Source organism: Rutilus rutilus, assembly GCF_951802725.1.
Source record: "Rutilus rutilus genome assembly, chromosome: 2".
In the NCBI taxonomy this organism is placed as follows: Eukaryota; Metazoa; Chordata; class Actinopteri; order Cypriniformes; family Leuciscidae; genus Rutilus; species Rutilus rutilus.
This window is the reverse complement of record NC_140210.1, coordinates 50,668,885-50,687,878: the sequence shown is the minus strand read 5'-3', so window position 1 is coordinate 50,687,878 and position 18,994 is coordinate 50,668,885. Positions and strand designations below refer to the sequence as shown.

The following is an 18,994-nucleotide window of genomic DNA, read 5'->3' as shown; positions in this document are numbered from 1 at the left end:
GCCACCTAGTGGACTTTCTCTGTATGTGTATGCATTATGTCACTCAGGTGTTTCTAATTAGCACACATAAAAGAGGAAATTGTTTGGTTGGAAAGCACATCCTGAAGAAGGCTGTTTGTGCCGCTACACATGGGTTGCTTTTTCCCCCCATGTCTTTTAAAATTTCTACCATGATATAGCCAGTCAAATAAAGGCTTTTTAAATAATTTTGAAGAGTGCCTTGGATCTTCTCTTTCCTACATTTATTTGAATTCCTGACCCCAAAGAGCACCTTCAAACACTTTCTTTTTTATTGAACTCCCTGAGCACCCTGGACATTTTTTTCTTTTTTTGTCTTTCTAAAGACTGGTGTTGATCTGGTTTACTGATGGCAGTTCAGGGCTGGTTATGGGTTATTATTTGTCTGAGATTTGGGCCACTTATGGCTCATGTGTGGCTCATGTCTGTAGTTCAGATCTGGTCCATCCCAGGACCGTCATTCTTTGCTGTATGTGGGCCGAGAGAAACTGGCTGTGTGACCCGGAGCTGGACCAGACAACAATTGCTATCTGAGTAAGTGGACTAACAAACGCGAAACATGAGTATATAGTTTATTTTGTCCTTTTCAGACTCACCCAGGAGCGTCTCAGTGTCCATCAGTCCATCTGGTGTAATAATGGAGGGAGATTCAGTGACTCTGAACTGCATCAGTGACTCAAACCCTCCTGCAGAAATCAGCTGGATTAAAGGAAAAAGGAAGATTTTGCAATCTGGTGAAACCTACAGCATCACTAATATTAAGTCTGAGTTCAGCGGAGACTATCGTTGTTCTGCCAGAAATAATCATGGATCTCAGACTTCTGCTGCTGTGAATGTGAATATCATGTGTAAGTCTGCCTTTATTTCTGGAAGAGTATTTTTGCAATGATTTCTCACTGCATGTCATTTTAACCTTTTTTTATGTCTTAACAGATCCTACCAGGCGTGTCTCAGTGTTGATAAGTGGATCTGGTGTAATAGTGGAGGGAGATTCAGTGACTCTGAACTGCATCAGTGACTCAAACCCTCCTGCTCTGAACTTCAGCTGGTTTAAAGGAGGAACGATTGTAGGATCTGGAAGAATCTACAAAATCTCAAATATCAGCTCTGATGACAGTGGAGAATACAAGTGCAAGTCCATCAATGAACATGGAGAGAAATACTCTGATCCTGTGACTTTAAACGTCATGTGTGAGTTAATGATGGTTCAGTAAACAACATATTTGGTCATTACCAAATGCAAAACATCAGTACAGAGTTTCTTTTGTCCTTTTCAGACTCACCCAGGAGCGTTTCAGTGTCCATCAGTCCATCTGGTGAAATAATGGAGAGAGATTCAGTGACTCTGAACTGCATCAGTGACTCAAACCCTCCTGCAGAAATCAGCTGGATTAAAGGAAAAGGGAATATTTTGCAATCTGGTGAAACCTACAGCATCACTAATATTAAGTCTGAGGCCAGCGGAGACTATCATTGCTCTGCTAGAAATAAACATGGATCTCAGACTTCTGCTGCTGTGAATGTGAATATCATGTGTAAGTCTGCCTTTATTTTTAACCAGTTCTGGTAGTTTTTTTTTGTTTTGTTTTTTTGCAATGATTTGTCTCACTGCATGTCATTTTACACTTTTTTGTCTATACAGATCCTCCCAGGAGCGTCTCAGTGTCCATCAGACCATCTGGTGTAATAGTGGAGGGAGATTCAGTGACTCTGAACTGCATCAGTGACTCAAACCCTCCTGCAGAAATCAGCTGGTTTAAAGGAGGAACGATTGTAGGATCTGGAAGAATCTACAACATCTCAAAGATCAGCTCTGATGACAGTGGAGAATACAAGTGCAAGTCCATCAATGAACATGGGGAGAAATACTCTGATAATGTGAAGTTAAACATCATGTGTGAGTTAATGGTCGTTCAGCAACCCACATAGCAACATTGTGTTGGCCCATATCCGGCCCACATCTGGCACATGTGGAAAGATGATCTGGCCCACATGCAGTGTGGAATGACAACACTTGGGCGGACCGCTCCTGTTTGCCAGATCTGGGCCACAAGCAGGCCATAGCAATGCCACATATCAGCCAAGAGCAAATAAATAAACCAGAACTGGACCTTATCTGAGCCACAAAATCTGTGTTTATTAAATATGAAGTCATCTCAGCCTTAATAAGCCTGTTAACAAAAATAATCACTTGGAGGAAGAAGAGAACAGAAAAAAGACACGAGCAGAAACACAATAATTACAACTTCAGCCACAGCCTCAGATAAAATTAACTGAAGAGAAAAGAAGACATTAAATCTGTGAAGATCTCAGCAGAGGAGGATTAAACAACTCCACAAACAGCATTACCAGCTTCACTTATTACTAACCAGACTGACTTTATTTCTGTCAGACGTCTACAAAAGTTTTTATTGAGAATTAACAGAGGTGTAACTCTAATTTGTTTCATTTGAAGTCACCATAACAGTGATTAGTGTTTCCATTAGTTGGGCTCTTAACTCTTATTATATCTTTTGTCTTTTTTGACCGCTGTGACAGTGTGTTTGTCAAACACATTTGCAGCAGCAAAGAAAGCTAAAGTGACATGAGATCAGGTGATGATGGCTGCCTATTGACTGTTTTATAATTGTTGTGATATAGACTGATTCACTGATGTATATTGACTCTAACAATTGTGTTGTTCCATTACGGCATCTATCCACTTTATTAGTACTTCATCCTCCTCAACTTGCGAGATTTGTAAAATGTACCCCAACTGAAAACTGTTTTTAAAAGAAAACCCACCACTTCAGGTCGACTTTGTACCGGAGCCATACTTATTTTTTATTTTTTTATTTTTTTCACAGGAATGCAAGATCCGTTCTGTTATCCAAATACAGATGCCACTTTATGTAGACAGGTGTAAACGCACCGTGTCCTGATTGGCTTATGATCCGATCTGCTTGATTGATCTCGGTGATCGCATGTCCATGCCAAGTGTAAACGCAGCCTTCTGTTAATTCTGAATAAGAACTTCTGTAGGCGTCCGACAGAAATAAAGTCAGTCTGGTTAGTAATAAGTGAAGCTGGTAATGCTGTTTGTGGAGTTGTTTAATCCTCCTCTGCTGAGATCTTCACAGATTTAATGTCTTCTTTTATCTTTCATCTAAGCCTGTGGCTGAAGTCAGTTGTAGTTCTTGTGTTTCTCTTTCCTTCAGTGATTCTGCTTGTTAACAGCAGGTGTTCATCACTAATGCTCAATCATCACTTAATTATCTCATTAACTTTAACACTTAGGGACCTTTTAACATGACACCATTCTCAACTTTTTTGCCATTCATTTTCACGACAACGGCGTTTTGGGTGCCTGAAAAACGCAAACTTTTGAAAACAGGTTTCAAAGTGCAAGTTTTTGAAAACGGTCTCTGTCTAAAGAATAAAAAAGCAAATCTCTGAAGATGATAACCTCATGCACAATCGTATTACGTTTCAGTCTATAGTGTTTCATCACCATCTAACGGCCTGGCAGCAGAATACAGCGTTTTTTTTGTCTTTTTTGCAGATCTGTGTGAATGGGGATCGTTTTGACAAATCGTTTTCATGTAAACTTATACCATTATTCAGTGTTACTTTAACACTCTTTAGAGTGGGACCATATGTATTCTGGGCAGAGTAAATTTAACTGGGGATTTTGCTGTACAAATTACGGAGGTAACAATGTATTAATTTATGGCAGAAACTATGAGCTTGTTGAGGCAATGAATACATGTTAACAAATGGATACATAGAAAAAATTTACCTTGGTGCATGTTGATTTAGTCCTCTCAGGAGTTGGCGCTATCTCTGTTGTTGAAGTCTTCTGAAGTCTTCATAAGAGGCTGGATCCAAACTGGAACTGGCCAAAAGTACAGAGTTTTCTTTTGTTCTTTTCAGACTCACCCAGGAACGTCTCAGTGTCCATCAGTCCATCTGGTGTAATAGTGGAGGGAGATTCAGTGACTCTGAACTGCATCAGTGACTCAAACCCTCCTGCAGAAATCAGCTGGATTAAAGGAGGAACGATTGTAGGATCTGGAAGAATCTACAGCATCTCAAAGATCAGCTCTGATGACAGTGGAGAATACAAGTGCAAGTCCATAAATAAACATGGAGAGAAATACACTGATGCTGTGACTTTAAACATCATGTGTGAGTTTAAAATAAAACACAAGATGCTGCAGAACATTCCAGCATGTTTATAATGATTTTCATCAATAATTATTTGCACAAAATGTTTTATGATTCCTTATAACAATAAGTTTGGTGATTGTTATTAGACCCACCCAGGAATGTCTCAGTGTTGATAAATGGATCTGGTGTAATAGTGGAGGGAGATTCAGTGACTCTGAACTGCATCAGTGACTCAAACCCTCCTGCTCTGAACTTCAGCTGGTTTAAGGAGAATGAAACCTCAGCTGTTGGATCTGGACAGAGTTTCAGTGCACTACAGAGTGGACGCTTCTACTGTCAGGCTCACAATCAACATGGATCTCAGAGATCAGACGCTGTAACTGTCACAGGTGAAGCTTTTGTAAGAGCAAACCTGTATAACTTCCTTTAGTCTGGACTGTTAATCTTAGCTGATAATGTTTCACTCTTTCAGTGCATCACAGATCCAGTTGGCATGAAGTATTTGGGATCACAGTGGAATGTGGAGCAATATTCATCCTCGTCATCATCATTATCATCGTCATCCTGTTTATAATGTGAGATCCACAAACAACTTTGATCATTTCAAATATAGTCATCATTATGCTGTTAATTTCTGTCATTATTACAGAAAGAAACGAAGGAGTGTTAAATCTGAAGATCTCACTGAGGAACCGGTAATTGATCCAAACACAACATGACTTTACAGAAGCAGAACATAAATCGCTCAGCTGTTATCTGTATAATCATGTGTCTTCATGATCTGCATGCAGGAACAACAAATGAGTCGATTCTAAATATATATATGAGCAATATCACACAAGTAGTAGTGCAGTATTGCTGTATATCAGCACGGCTGTGATTCGGCCCTAGGTAATCACAGCGTGCGGATATACAACCAACTCGCACGGCTAGTGATTGTGATTTTGCATTTATACAACAGTTCGATGGCACACGTGAGTAAATAAATAAGAAACAACAACGAAATGTCTTTTAAGCTACACTGTGTGAGATTTTCTCCCATCAAGCGTTGACATTGTATATGACTACCAAATGAATATTACTTTCTAGCCCCTCCCACTCCTACAGTGGCCGTATTATGAGTATCTCCCCCTCGCATTTGTCACGGTGCCACTGAGTAAAAGCGCGAAAGGCAAAGCTTGAATTTCCAGGTATGTCCCTCTTTGGCTAATGTATTTTCAAGATGGAGGTGCAACATGGCTGTCGCCATTCGAGCGACTTGCTCGTATGTATTCTTAATGGCAGATTTTATGCTTACAAGAATACTTGATTAGTTGGTGGAAGTAATTACACATGAATGAGCACATAAAATTTTGAAAGAACAAATAGATTTTTGGTAAGAATCAACTTGAAAAATTACACAGTGTAGCTTTAAAAACCCTCTTTTCTGCAGAACTACTTCCTTCCGCCACAGATTCAAATCTCAATTTGACAGTTGAGACCAAGCCTCCGTTACTAATTATAAAACATCACTTTAGAACACACTGTTAACCCTTGCTGTAAAAAAGGCCAATTTCTGACAACATCATACCATTTTCCATTAAAACAGTAATATACCGTAGAAAACAAAAATAGCCTACAGGAATATACTGTGAATTAACAGCGCTCAAAATAAAATTTTATTCCACCCATAAACTCAGTCAGCTGATTTCACTAATTAGTTCTCTCTCCTGCTGAATTAGCAAATCCAGGTGATTGGAACAAAATACTGAGGAGGACTTTTACTTTCTGAACCTAGACTTTACATCTCTGCACAGCAATGCCACATGTCAGCCAAGAGCAAAGAAATAAACCAGAACTGGACCTTATCGTAGCCAAAAAATAGTATTTTCAGCCACAGCCTCAGATGAAATCAGCTGAAGAGAAAAGAAGACATTAAATCTGTGAAGATCTCAGCAGAGGAGGATTAAACAACTCCACAAACAGCATTATCAGCTTCACTTATTACTAACCAGACTGACTTTATTTCTGTCAGACTTCTATAAAAGTTTTATTGAGAATTAACAGAGTTTTAACTCTGTTTTTTTTTTGAAGTCACCATAACAGTGATTAGTGTTTCCATTAGTTGGGCTCTTAACTCTTAATAAATGTTATGTATTTTTTGGCCGTTGTGACAGTGTGTTTGTCAAACACATTTGCAGCAGCAAAGAAAGCTAGAGTGAAATGAGACCAGGTGATGATGGTTACCTGTTGATGGTTTTATAATCATCATGAAATAGACTGTTTCACTGAGGAATTTTAATCTAACAATTATGTTGTTCCTCTAATGTATTCACATCACAAACCCTGTGTTACTGCAGCATGAGATCCAGCAATATAATAATCGGTTTAAATCTTTAAACAAACATGAATTAAAAAAAAAAAATAATAATTAAACTATGTTGACACACACAGATATCAACAATAAGCGTATGACTCTCAACAATGGTGACAATCAGAAATATTTAGATGAACAGATTAATTCAGAACATCACTGAAAAGCTACTATTCACAACAAAAACATCAGCAAAAAATAAAAGCAAATATTTAGAATCAAACAAAATTATAGGACAATTCAGCTGCATAATTTATTCATGTTGCAATGCATGCTGGGAGTTTTGTACTATGCTGGTACCCAGCATGCATTGCAGCAAGGTACTTTTGATTGTCACCATTGTTGAGATTCATATGCTGATTGTTGATTTCTGTGTGTGTGTCATATTAATCTAGTTTTTCGTGTTCATGTTTGGTAAAGTCTTCTAACTTATTGTTATAATATTGCTGGATCTCATGCTGCAGTAACACAGGGTTTGTGTTGTGAAAAAACATAATTGTTAGATTAAAATACCTCAGTGAAGCAGTCTGTTTCATGATGATTATAAAACCATCAACAGGAAACCATCATCACCTGATCTCATTTCACTTTAGCTTTCTTTGCTGCTGCTGTGTTTGACAAACACACTGTCATAGCAACCAAACAAGTAATACAAACTCAGTGAGTGTTTTAGTGCAATTTCTCACGTCATGGGATCACAACACTAAGAGATTTGTGAATATGATAATTAATCAATATTTCTCCAAATATACAACAATAGTTTTATAGGTGAAAAGGCAATATTTTTCTTATTTTCCTTCATATAAAGGTTTAATTAATTTTTGAAGCATAAAGGAAAGATTTTTGATCAATTCTTTTTTTCTAATATTATTGTAAATTTTAGAAGCTATCGATTGCAATTTGTTTCAACTCGATAGCTATTATGGTTGCCGAGAAATTTGCAAAAAACAGATTTTTTTCTGGAATTTGCAGGAAATCCAAAATCTTTTCCTGGATTTTTTTTGTGCGTTCCCGAGATTAGACCTTCCTTAACATAATGCCGAAAACCCGAAGTCTCTAGGTGGTCTGGTTGAGGAGTAGATAGAAGTACAAGATTGGTGCGCACAGACAGAAATCATGAGACAGAAATCATGAGTTAACAATCGCAATTTTGTCCGGTGGAAAATTGTGCTAAAAAAGACATAATATATATAGTTAGAGTTTAGAGCCCAACTAATGGAAACACTAATCACTGATATGGTGACTTCAAATGATACACAGAGTTAAACCTCTGTTAATTCTCAATAAAACTTCTGTAGACGTCTGACAGAAATAAAGTCAGTCTGGTTAGTAATAAGTGAAGCTGGTAATGCTGTTTGTGGAGTTGTTTAATCCTCCTCTGCTGAGATCTTCACAGATTTAATGTCTTTTTTTCTCTTCAGTTGATTTCATCTGAAGCTGTGGCTGAAATTACTATTTTTTGCCTATTGTTGTAAAGTTTTTCTTTCTTCAAAGCAGGACCAGGAGACGTTGGGATAAGCAGAAGTGATTTATTCTGTAGTGTTCTTTCAAGTCTAACTGAGTTCTATACAGTATAGTTTTTTTATACATTTACAAGGAGGAGGGACTTTTGGGGGTGGAGACAAATCTAGACAGGTATAGGGTGTGATTGGGAAAACAGCCTCTGAGTGTCGATTTTGAGCGCTGTTAATTCACAGTATATTCCTGTAGGCTATTTTTGTTTTATATGGTATATTACTGTTTTAATGGAAAATGGTATGATACTGTCAGAATCTGGCCTTTTTTTACAGCAAGGGTTAACAGTGTATGTAGAGTGCAGTATTATGGTATTATGAGAGAGATCGACTAAACAAGTGTATTACCTGCATCTAATATAGCATTCATGTCCATAATATTATGCATTATTATATTATTTGTATAGAATAATATTTATTGAACAACAATTTTTAAATTAACAACAATAGCCATTATAAAACACAATAAAAAAAACTCTTAAAACTTAATTTCGTGACACAACTACAGTACTATTTATTAAAAATATGTTGGATTTAATCGACCACCATGACAGTCACCGCAAGCGGAGTGATACAAACGGTGAAGCAGTTAAGAGTGATGTTACTGCGCAAATAGCATATGGCTGGAAAAGGCTCTCAGCCAAAGAAATTTGAGAACCAAAAAGAACTGTTGTATACATATATAATAAATATATAATGCTATATATTTTGCTTACATTGCCTCCTCCTATTTTTTTAATGTAAGTCATTCTGTCTCTGTCCCTATAGCTCACTTATTACAATGAAGACACAGCTCTTGAGCTCAAGTCCATGACCTCTGACCTGTACAACACATTCACAGTAAGTGAGATGTCAAAGTCAGATACTCCATCACAGATGATCACATGACCGCACTGAAACACAGAACAACTACAACTATTGTGTGCTGTGCGTTACTGTCATCATTACGACATCAACATCTTCTATTACTACTTGGATACTACACTTTTCAATTAATTTAATTAAATCTAGTATATTTAGATTTATAATAGGTTGGGTTGTCACACAGCAAAATCCCCAGTGTTAAATTAACAATCCTCAGTACACATATGTGTCCAACTACAGGGTGTTAAAATTAACACTGAAGCAGTGTTGAAGTTAATGAGATAATTAAGTGTTTAATTAAGTGATGATTGGCTATTATTGAAGACAACTGATGTTAATAAGCAGAATAACTGAAGACGATGCTGCCATCAGAGGTGGAGAGTCCAGGGGTCAGAAAGTAAAAGTCCTGCCATATATTTATTCCACCCATGAACTCACACAGCAAACACTCCAGTGTTAAATGAACTCTCCTGGGAGTTTATTTGGCTCCAGACTCAAGAGTGTTAAAGTTAATGAGATAATTTAGTGATTGATTGAGTGATGATTGAGCATTATTGAAAACACCTGATGTTAACAAGCAGAATTACTGAAGGAGAAAATCTCTTTTTTAAGTTGCCATTATGGTGATCAGTGTTTACTTTAGTTGGGCTCTTGACCCTTAAACTAATAACTTTAGATTTTGTTTGGCTGTTGTATCTGGGTTACAACTCTCAGATGAACAAAGAGAAACGTTGATCAGGTGGTGTTGGTTAAATTTTGACATAATCATAATTTGAATATTCTTTTTGTCACCATTGTTGAGATTCATACACTGAATCTTGATGTCTGTGTGTGCCTTAAAGAAAGATTTTCTTTTTCTTTATCAGAACAACTTTTAAGAAATAATTTGAATTATATTGAAAAATCTGGAACTTAATCTGTAGAATTACTGTGATGTTGTAATGACCAATATACATTTAAGTCAGAGATTAGGCTCTAATTGAGTTCAGTGATTCAGATCAAATTATGATTATGTTCAAATATAACCAACACCACCTGATCAACTTTTCTTTTTGTTCATCTGGCTGTTATAAGTCAGATCAACAGCCAAACAAAATCTAAAGATAATGATTTGAAGGTCAACTGCCCAACTAAATCGAACACTAATCTCCATAACGGTGTCTAAAATTGTGATTTTTCTCCTTCAGTGATTCTGCTTGTTAACATCGGGTGTCTTCAATAATGGTCAATCATCACTCAATCAATCACTTAATTAGCTCATTAACTTTAACACTCTTGAGTCTGGAGCCAAATAAACTCCCAGGAGAGTTCATTTAACACGGGAGTTTTTGCTGTGTGAGTTCATGGGTGGAATAAACATATGGCAGGACTTTTACTTTCTGACCCCTGGAATCTCCACCTCTGGCTGCCATGCACATGTGTATTATGTGTTCAGTCTAGGGCTGGGCGATTTAAATCGCGATATTGTTATGCGCATCTCGTCAGTAAAGCCGGTTCCTTGATTAGTAGTAAATCGCCATCACCTGCTTTCAGATGGAGCGGCATTTACTACAAAGAACCGTAATTAACTGACAAGCTGAGCCATATCGCATTAATATCGCGAACGTATCGCCAGCGATAATTAATGCGATATGGCTCAGCTTGTCAGTTAACTACGGCTCTTTGTACACAGCAAAAACTCCAGTGTTAAATTAACACCCCTGGGAGTGTATGAGTCCACACTCAAGAGTTTTGAAGTTAATGAGATAATTAAGTGATTAATTTAGTGATGATTGAACATTATTGAAGACACCTGATGTTAACAAGCAGAATCACTGAAGGAGAAAATCACAAATTGTAAGTTACCGTTATGACGATCAATGGTTGCTTTAGTTGGGCTCTTGACCCATATATTATTATCTTTAGATTTTGTTTGTCTGTTGTTTTTGAATTATAATCACCAGTTGAACAAAGAAAAAAGTGATCTGATGGTGTTGGTTATGTTGTGACAATCATCATTTGAACTTGATCACTGAACTCATTAAAATCCTTCTTTCTGACTTCGATTTATGTTGTTGGTTAGTGAATCTGCATAAATGCCCAGAATTTTTCATATAATATAAAGGATTTCTTAAAAGTTGTTTAAAAAAAAAAAATCATTCTTTTAGGCACACACAGATGTCAAGATTCAGTCTATGCATCTCAACAATGGTGAGGAGCAGAATATTCAATTAGGAAAAGTAAATTACATAGACAATTCAGATCATAATTTATTCATACCGCAATGCATGATGGGAGCCATTAATGAGTTGTGATTGGTGGCAGCCACTGCAACATGCTTTATTACTGTCACCATTGTTGAGATTCACAGGCTGATTATTGATGTCTGTGTTTTAAATGAATTTATCTGAATGTCTTTTGATCAGAACAATGTTTATTAAATACTTTGAATTATAAGTAAAGTACTGATAATCATAGGCTGAAGAATCACTAAACTGCAGCTAACAAGTTAAACCAAACTATCTCAATAAGTTTCCTTTTTCAGATCACAGCATGATTATGTCAAAACATAACCACCACTATAAGATAACATTTTACTTTGTTCATTTAACTGTTATAAATCAATAACAGCAGACAAACAACAGCAAATATTAAAGTAAACATATAATGGTCTAGAGCCCAACTAAAGCAAACACCCATCACCTTAATGGTAACTTACAATTTGTGATTTTCTTCTTCAATGATTCTGCTTGTTAACATGAGGTGTCTTCAATAATGCTCAATCATCACTAAATTAATCACTTAATTATCTCCTCAGCCCTAAATGCCGCTCCATCTGAAAGCAGGTGATGGAGATTTACTACTAATCAAGGAACCGGCTTTACTGACGAGATGCGCATAACAATATCGCGATTTAAATCGCCCAGCCCTAGTTCAGTCTATAGTGTTTCATCGCCATAATGGCCTGGCAGCAGAATACAGCGTTTATTGTCATTTTCGTGGATCTGTGTGAATGAGGATTGTTTTGACAATGATGTTGTCTAAGCAGAAAACTTTTCTATTTTAAAGCAACACCAAGGAACTTTTGCTCTTCGGTCACCCTACAGGTTGGAAGCACTGTTGCCAGTAATTTACTGTTAATTGTGCAGTTCTTTACTGTAATCTACAGTATGTTACTGTAAAATGCATTAAAACGCGAGTTAACTAATTTCACTTGCAGAAAACGACTCCCTTAAATTGACCAACTGTCATTTAAATGTATTAACTAAAATGTATAATGCGTTAATAACGTGAGCAAAGTATTACTGTGAACTTCTTTAATTTGAAACCACAACAAAACTTTTGTATATAAAGAGATTTCCACTGGACCAGCAACTACACAGTCACCGCCTGTTAAATAAAGAAACATGCAGCATATCATCAATGTTTGTAGATCTTCTCCTGGACTGAAGCACAGGCTCTACTCTTCAGCACAATGGTGACCCAAAAAATAAATTTTACAGTAAACTACTGGCAACAGTGTTGCCAGTATAAACCTGTTTTATAACTTACAGTTTATTACTGTTAAAATACATTTCGTGGGTGTGACTTTTTATCTTACACTGTTAACCCTTTCAACCCCACAGGGAAATCCACACTACAAAGAGTAAAAAGTAACATTGAGGCAGTGTTGCAGTGAGATAATTAAGGGAATATAAGTGATTGTTGAGCATTAGTGATGAACACCTGCTGTTAATAAGCAGAATCACTGAAGAAAAGAGAAACACAAGAACAGAAAATAGAGAAACACAAGACCTACAACTGACCTCCAGCCAGTACACATTATTATACTTATTATTAACCAGTATGACTTTATTTCTGTCATGCATCTACAGAAGTTGTTATTGAGATGTTTAATTGAAAATGTTTGGTTTGAAGTTACCATTATAGAGATCAGTGTTTGCTTTAGTTGGGATGCTGATGCTAAAACATTAGTTTCTCTGTTGCTGCTTGAGCTGTTTTTGCAAGTCACACTTGTGCGCACACAGTTTATGAATAATTGCGATTATAATGATTATGATGACGAAATCATCATGTTGCCTGTTCATTCACTAAGGAATTCATTCTCATTCATTCAGAGTTTTATCCTCAATCAAAAGTGTTACATTACCACCACTAAGAAACCACAACAATAAATTACAATAACTCATTTTTTTAACACATCATGCACAACCAGAGAAACAGAGCTCCACTATCTCATAGAAACACAGAGATATCACAATTTAGCACATGAATCTCAACAATGGTGGCAATATATATATATTTTTTATTCATGCAGCAGTGCATGCTGGGAGTTTTATATTATGCTGGAACCCAGCATGCATTGCGACATGAAACTTTTGGTTGTCACCACTGTTGAGATTCATGTGCTGATTGTTGATGTCTGTGTGTGTCTGAGTAAAGCAGGAATTTTTTTAATGCACTATGAGTATGATTTTCAGAAGACCTTATTACCGAAGTATTGGTTTTATGTTGTAGATTTACAGATATATGCTAAATATGAAATTCAAAGAATAAATACAGAAAAGATCAGAGAATCAGACATGACCAAGATGATTGGGACATAATCACAAAAGCCAAAAACACCTGATCATTTTCCGCTTGACTTCTTCTTGCCATAACAAATGTGTTTTATAAACTCACTGTTACAGCAGTCAGAGAGAGATGAGTGGTAAAAAGTCAAGAGACAAGACCAACTAAAGCAAATACTGATCTCCATCATGGTGACAACAAACTTTATTATTAACTAAATCTCTGTTAATTCTCAACAATAACTTTTGTACATGTATGAAAGAAATAATCGTAAACTGGTTTGTTAACTGGTTTCACACTCAGTATTGCTGGAAGTCAGTTGTAGTTTTTGTGTTTCTCTTTTTCAGAGGTGGAAAGTCCAGTGGTCAGAAAGTAAAAGTCCTGCCATATGTTTATTCCACCCATGACCTCACACAGCAAAAACTCCAGTGTTAAATGAACTCTCCTGGGGGTTTATTTGGCTCCAGACTCAAGAGTGTTAAAGTTAATGAGATAATTTAGTGATTGATTGAGTGATGATTGAGCAATATTGAAGACACCTGATGTTAACAAGCAGAATGACCAAAGGAGGAAATCTCTTTTTTTAAGTTACCATTATGGTGATCAGTGTTGGCTTTAGTTGGGCTCTTGACCCTTAAACTATTGACATTAGATTTAGTTTGGCTGTTGTAACTGAGTTATAATAACAAAGTGAACAACAAGAAAAGCTGATCAGGTGGTGTTGGTTATGTTTTAACATAATCACCATTTGACCTGAATCACTGATCTCATTAGAGCCTAATCTTTGACTTAAATTTATATTGGTCATTACAGCATCACTGTGATTCTACAGAATAAGATCCAGAAATTTCTGTATTATCCAAATGATTTCTTAAAAATTGTTCTGAAAAAATAAAATAAAAAATCTTTCTTCTAGGCACACACAGACATCAATAATCAGTGTATGAATCTCAACAATGGTGACAAACAGAATATTCAATTAGGAAAAGAAAAATTATTAAGACAATTCAGATCATAATTTATTCATACCGCAATGCATGATGGGAGCCATGAATAAGTTTTGATTGGTGGCACCCAGAATGCACTGCAACATGCTTTATTATTGTAACCATTGTTGAGAATCACAGGCTGATTCTTGATGTCTGTGTGTCCAAATGTTTTTTTTTTATTGTTTTTTTTTACATTTTTTAATGGAAGTCTTTTGATCAGAAAAACTTTTAAGAAATCTTTCTGATTATTTAATAAATTCTGAAAATAGTATACTGTAGAATCACAGGCTGCTGTAATCAACAAGGTAGACAGAACTCTCTAAATGAATTTTGTGATTCAGGTCAAAGGATGATTATGTCAAAACATAACCAACACCACCTGATCAACTTTTCTCTTTGATCATCTGAGAGTTATAATTCAGATACAACAGCCAAACAACATTTAACATTATTAGTTTAAGGGTCAAGAGCCCAACTAAAGCCAACACTGATCACCATAATGGCAACTTAAAAAAAGAGATTTTCTATCTCAGTGATTCTGCTTGTTAACATCAGGTGTCTTCAATAATGCTTAATCATCACTCAATCAATCACTTAATTATCTCATTAACTTTAACACTCTTGAGTCTGGAGCCAAATAAACTCCCAGGAGAGTTCATTTAACACTGGAGTTTTTGCTGTATGAGTTCATGGGTGGAATAAACATATGGCAGGACTTTTACTTTCTGACCCCTGGGCTTTCCACCTATATTTAAGTTCAACAATTTCACTTAAATGGCAATGCAAATTACCTATTAATTGTCATTTAAGTGAAATTACTGAACTTAAATATACAAGCTTGATTAAAATGATCATTCTAGAAGAACATTTCAGATGGCACTTAGAGGCTTTTGCATCTGAACTCTTCATATATATATATATATATATATATGAAGGTAAAAAAATCCTACTTAATGTTGCTTTAAGCATTGTTGTCGTGTAAATGTACCCTTAATCTTTGAAGATCTCAGCAGAGAGGAGGATTAAACATCTCCACAAACAGCATTACCAGCTTCACTTATTACTAACCAGTTTGACTTGATTTCTTTCAGATGTCTACACAAGCTCTTATTGAGAATTAACTAAGGTTTAAGTGATACAAAAATCAGAAACTCTCCACACTCTCAAAAATACAAAATCAGAATTGCCTGATCATTTTTGATTTTTGCTTTTTTAGCAACAAATAATATGGTTTGTTAAACACTGTTTTATATATATTATATTATAATAATTATATTCACCATTAAAGGGATAAATGGTGAATACATTATATAGCCTACACCATTAAAGGGATAGTTCACCCAAAAATGAAAATGCTGTCATCATTTACTCTTCCTCAAGTTGTTCCAAACCTGTATGATTTCCTTTCTTTTGCTGAACACAAAAGAAGATATTTTAAAGAAGGTTGGTAATAAAACAGCTTGGTAATAAACAGTTGCTGGTCCCCATTGACTTCCATAGTATTTTATTTATTTTTTTGTCAATGGGGTCCATCAGTTGTTTGGTTACCGACTTTCTTCAAAATATCTTCTTTTGTGTTCAGCAGAAGAAAGAAAGTCATACAGGTTTGGAACATCTTGAGAAAGAGTAAATGATGACAGCATTTTCATTTTTGGGTGAACTATCCCTTTAACATCAACATCTAAACCTCTGTTAATTTTCAATAAGAGCTTCTGTAGACATCTAGCAGAACCTAACACTCTGTAGTGTGGACACATGTGTACTACATAGGTAATATTACATAGGTAATTTAACACTGGGGATTTTATTGTGCACGACGAACAGGAATTGTAGTTTGCAAATAAAGCTCCAAATTGGGGCATTTAGCTTCCTCATTATAATCTTCTGATATGTGCAGTACAATCAATGTTGTTGATGAACTTCAGTCAGTCTTTCTTCATCTTATTGTTTTTTTCAGATCAACAAGGAGATACTGCAGTGAGAGGTGGAACACAAATGAACCAAATCTGAGCGCTGTGGGCGGAGCCACACATGATTGACAGGGATCATGTATATATGTGTATATATTGTTATGTTTTGGGGGGAGTGTAATCTTGCATTAATATAGATTTTCTTGTCTATTTTTTTCCTCCCCAGTATTTTTGGTCATCAGTTTCTAGGCGAAAGCTATGAAACCAGAAATATACTTATCAGTATTGGAATGAGTTTCCTCATGTTTTTATAACTAGGGCCAGTGCTTCAATAAACTGGATTATTAACCTTATAATGTTAAATGATTAGTTTATCCAAAAAGGAAATTTCTGTCATTAATAACTCATCCTCATATTGTTCCAAACTTGAAGACTTTTGTTGATCTTTGAAACACAAATAAATTTCTTTTTAATGAAATCTGAGAGATTTCTATCCCTCCATTAACATACTGTATGCAATTGAAACTGAAACTGACACTTCTAAAAGTTCATAAAGAGATCTTAAAGCTAATCCATATTATATATTATGGATTATAATATGGCGCCGTTGTACTGTGGCTCTCGTTGCATCATCCAAGTGGACGCTGCACACTGGTGGTGGTTGAGGAGAGATTTCCTGATTGTAAAGCGCTTTGGGTGTACAGTAGTACATAAGAAAGCGCTATATAAATGCCTCATTCATTCATTCAACAGATTTGTTTTAGGCTTTTATTCACATACAAACATTGATCAGTGAACATAAACAGCATAGACATACCAGTCAACAATTTGATCTCACAGTGATCTCACCATGAGCTCCCAGGATCATCATGATATGATCACAATCTGAGTTCACAGTGATCTAAAAGTGTAACCTCACAGCGCCCTCACTGTGTGCTCACACTGCTGAATGTTGTAGTCTGTGTGTCACTCAAGCTGGTCAATTGTGAGATGTTGTCACAAATATAGAGGGATTTTATCAACCCAATAAAAAGTTTTGCAAGGTGTTAAATGACAAACGTGTTAGCACACATAAAAAATAAAAAAAACAGTAAAAACAAATTAAACGACATGAGATAAGTAATAAATAGTTTGCTTTTAAAAGCTGACTTTACTCACATCTAAATCAGTCATGAGAGTTAGTTAGAAGTTAAAAATAACCTATTTATTACTTATCTTTGAAACCAAATAATTGCATCGCTGCATCCATATGAAGAGATTTACAAAAATATAAATGAAGTAATAAGTGCCCAACTAACGGGACACTGATCACCATAATGGCGAGTTCAGAGAAAAACATTTTAGGAAAATCAACATCAATTTATAAAGTCAGCTTATGATGTTCTCTAAAAGAATTTTTTTTTTGTATTTACAATTCAACTTTCAAGATGACTTTGGACAATGAGTGACTGCAACTATGAAAGATAACTGCATAAGTGGAGGAAATAAGTAAAAAGTGTCTTACAAATTGCCCCACCACAATTGTACACATATGTACACGGAGAGGTGTTAATTTAACACTGGGTATTTTGTGATGTGGGTCTGGCTGAGCTTGCTCAGCTTTCTTTAGCATTATTTTGATAATTTTTAAAGGTCCCATGACATGAATTTTTCACTTTCTGAGGTTTTTTAACATTAATATGAGTTCCCCTAGCCTGTATATGGTCCCCAAGTTTCTAGAAATTTTAATCAGTGTAAATCGAGCTTTTGCTATCTTTCTCTGCCTTTGAGAAAATGGAAGCTCTAACGGGCTGATCTTGAATCTCCTCCTTATGACGTTATAAGGAGAAATGTTACCTCCCCTTTCTCTGCTTTGCCCGCCCAGAGAATATTTCCCACCCATGAGAAAATTAGCTACGCGTGCGCGCGATTTTAGTTTGTCCACGAGAGATATCATGGCTTTTGAGCGAGTGAAGCATAATAATTGCTCAATAATTGAATGTACAAATGAACACCGAATCCTTTTTTTAGTTCCTTCATCCAAGCCCCAGAAGAACCAGTGGATTAATTTCATTTTCTCTGCAAATGCGCCGACACAACTTCCCAAAGATTTGCATGTCTGCGGCAAATATTTCACCGACGACTGTTTCCTCAACTTGGGTCAATACAGAGCTGGGCTTGCTGAACGTCTGAAACTAAAGTCTGGATCAGTACCAACTCTCTTTGGCTCAGCTACACACCTCGGACAAGCAAGTCAACTAATGATATATAAGTGTGTTGCTTTACTGTTTATGGTTAACATTACCTAGCTTGTACACGTAGAATGTGGCTGTAACATTAGCTATGCAGTTAACGTTACTTGCATTAATGTAAAGGTAGACAGCATCAAGTATGTGTGTGAATACACACACTGTAACGCAAGTGTCATACACTTCTTTGTTATTTGGATAACCGTTTTCCTGTTGATGATATGGCGCACGCAATATCCGCATTTCAAGATCGCAGAGATCGCAAAAATTTTAATAAGATAAATTACAGACGTTACAGATATCTTTGTACTACAACATCTAGGCACAAATTTAATTTTTTTTTTCTGATATTACTTATCTAATATTACTGATATAGATGATCACCAATAGCAAATCAGAGCAACATGAAAAGGCAACA

General features: G+C 36.0%; 1 protein-coding gene across 1 annotated transcript in view; it reads left to right on the top strand.

The window, feature by feature from the left end:
• The window catches only part of LOC311283463 (hemicentin-1-like), a 47,007-nt gene extending 29,586 nt beyond the window's left edge, over nucleotides 1-17,421 (top strand). The window contains exons 9-18 of the mRNA XM_084397881.1: nucleotides 609-866; nucleotides 952-1,209; nucleotides 1,296-1,553; nucleotides 1,661-1,915; nucleotides 3,931-4,185; nucleotides 4,314-4,556; nucleotides 4,640-4,742; nucleotides 4,817-4,862; nucleotides 8,803-8,874; nucleotides 16,396-17,421. Of these exons, the coding sequence (XP_084254007.1) occupies nucleotides 609-866; nucleotides 952-1,209; nucleotides 1,296-1,553; nucleotides 1,661-1,915; nucleotides 3,931-4,185; nucleotides 4,314-4,556; nucleotides 4,640-4,742; nucleotides 4,817-4,862; nucleotides 8,803-8,874; nucleotides 16,396-16,419 (1,772 nt within the window). The 3' untranslated portion in view covers nucleotides 16,420-17,421. The remainder of the gene's footprint in view (nucleotides 1-608; nucleotides 867-951; nucleotides 1,210-1,295; nucleotides 1,554-1,660; nucleotides 1,916-3,930; nucleotides 4,186-4,313; nucleotides 4,557-4,639; nucleotides 4,743-4,816; nucleotides 4,863-8,802; nucleotides 8,875-16,395) is intronic.
• Nucleotides 17,422-18,994: the final 1,573 nt, after the last annotated feature.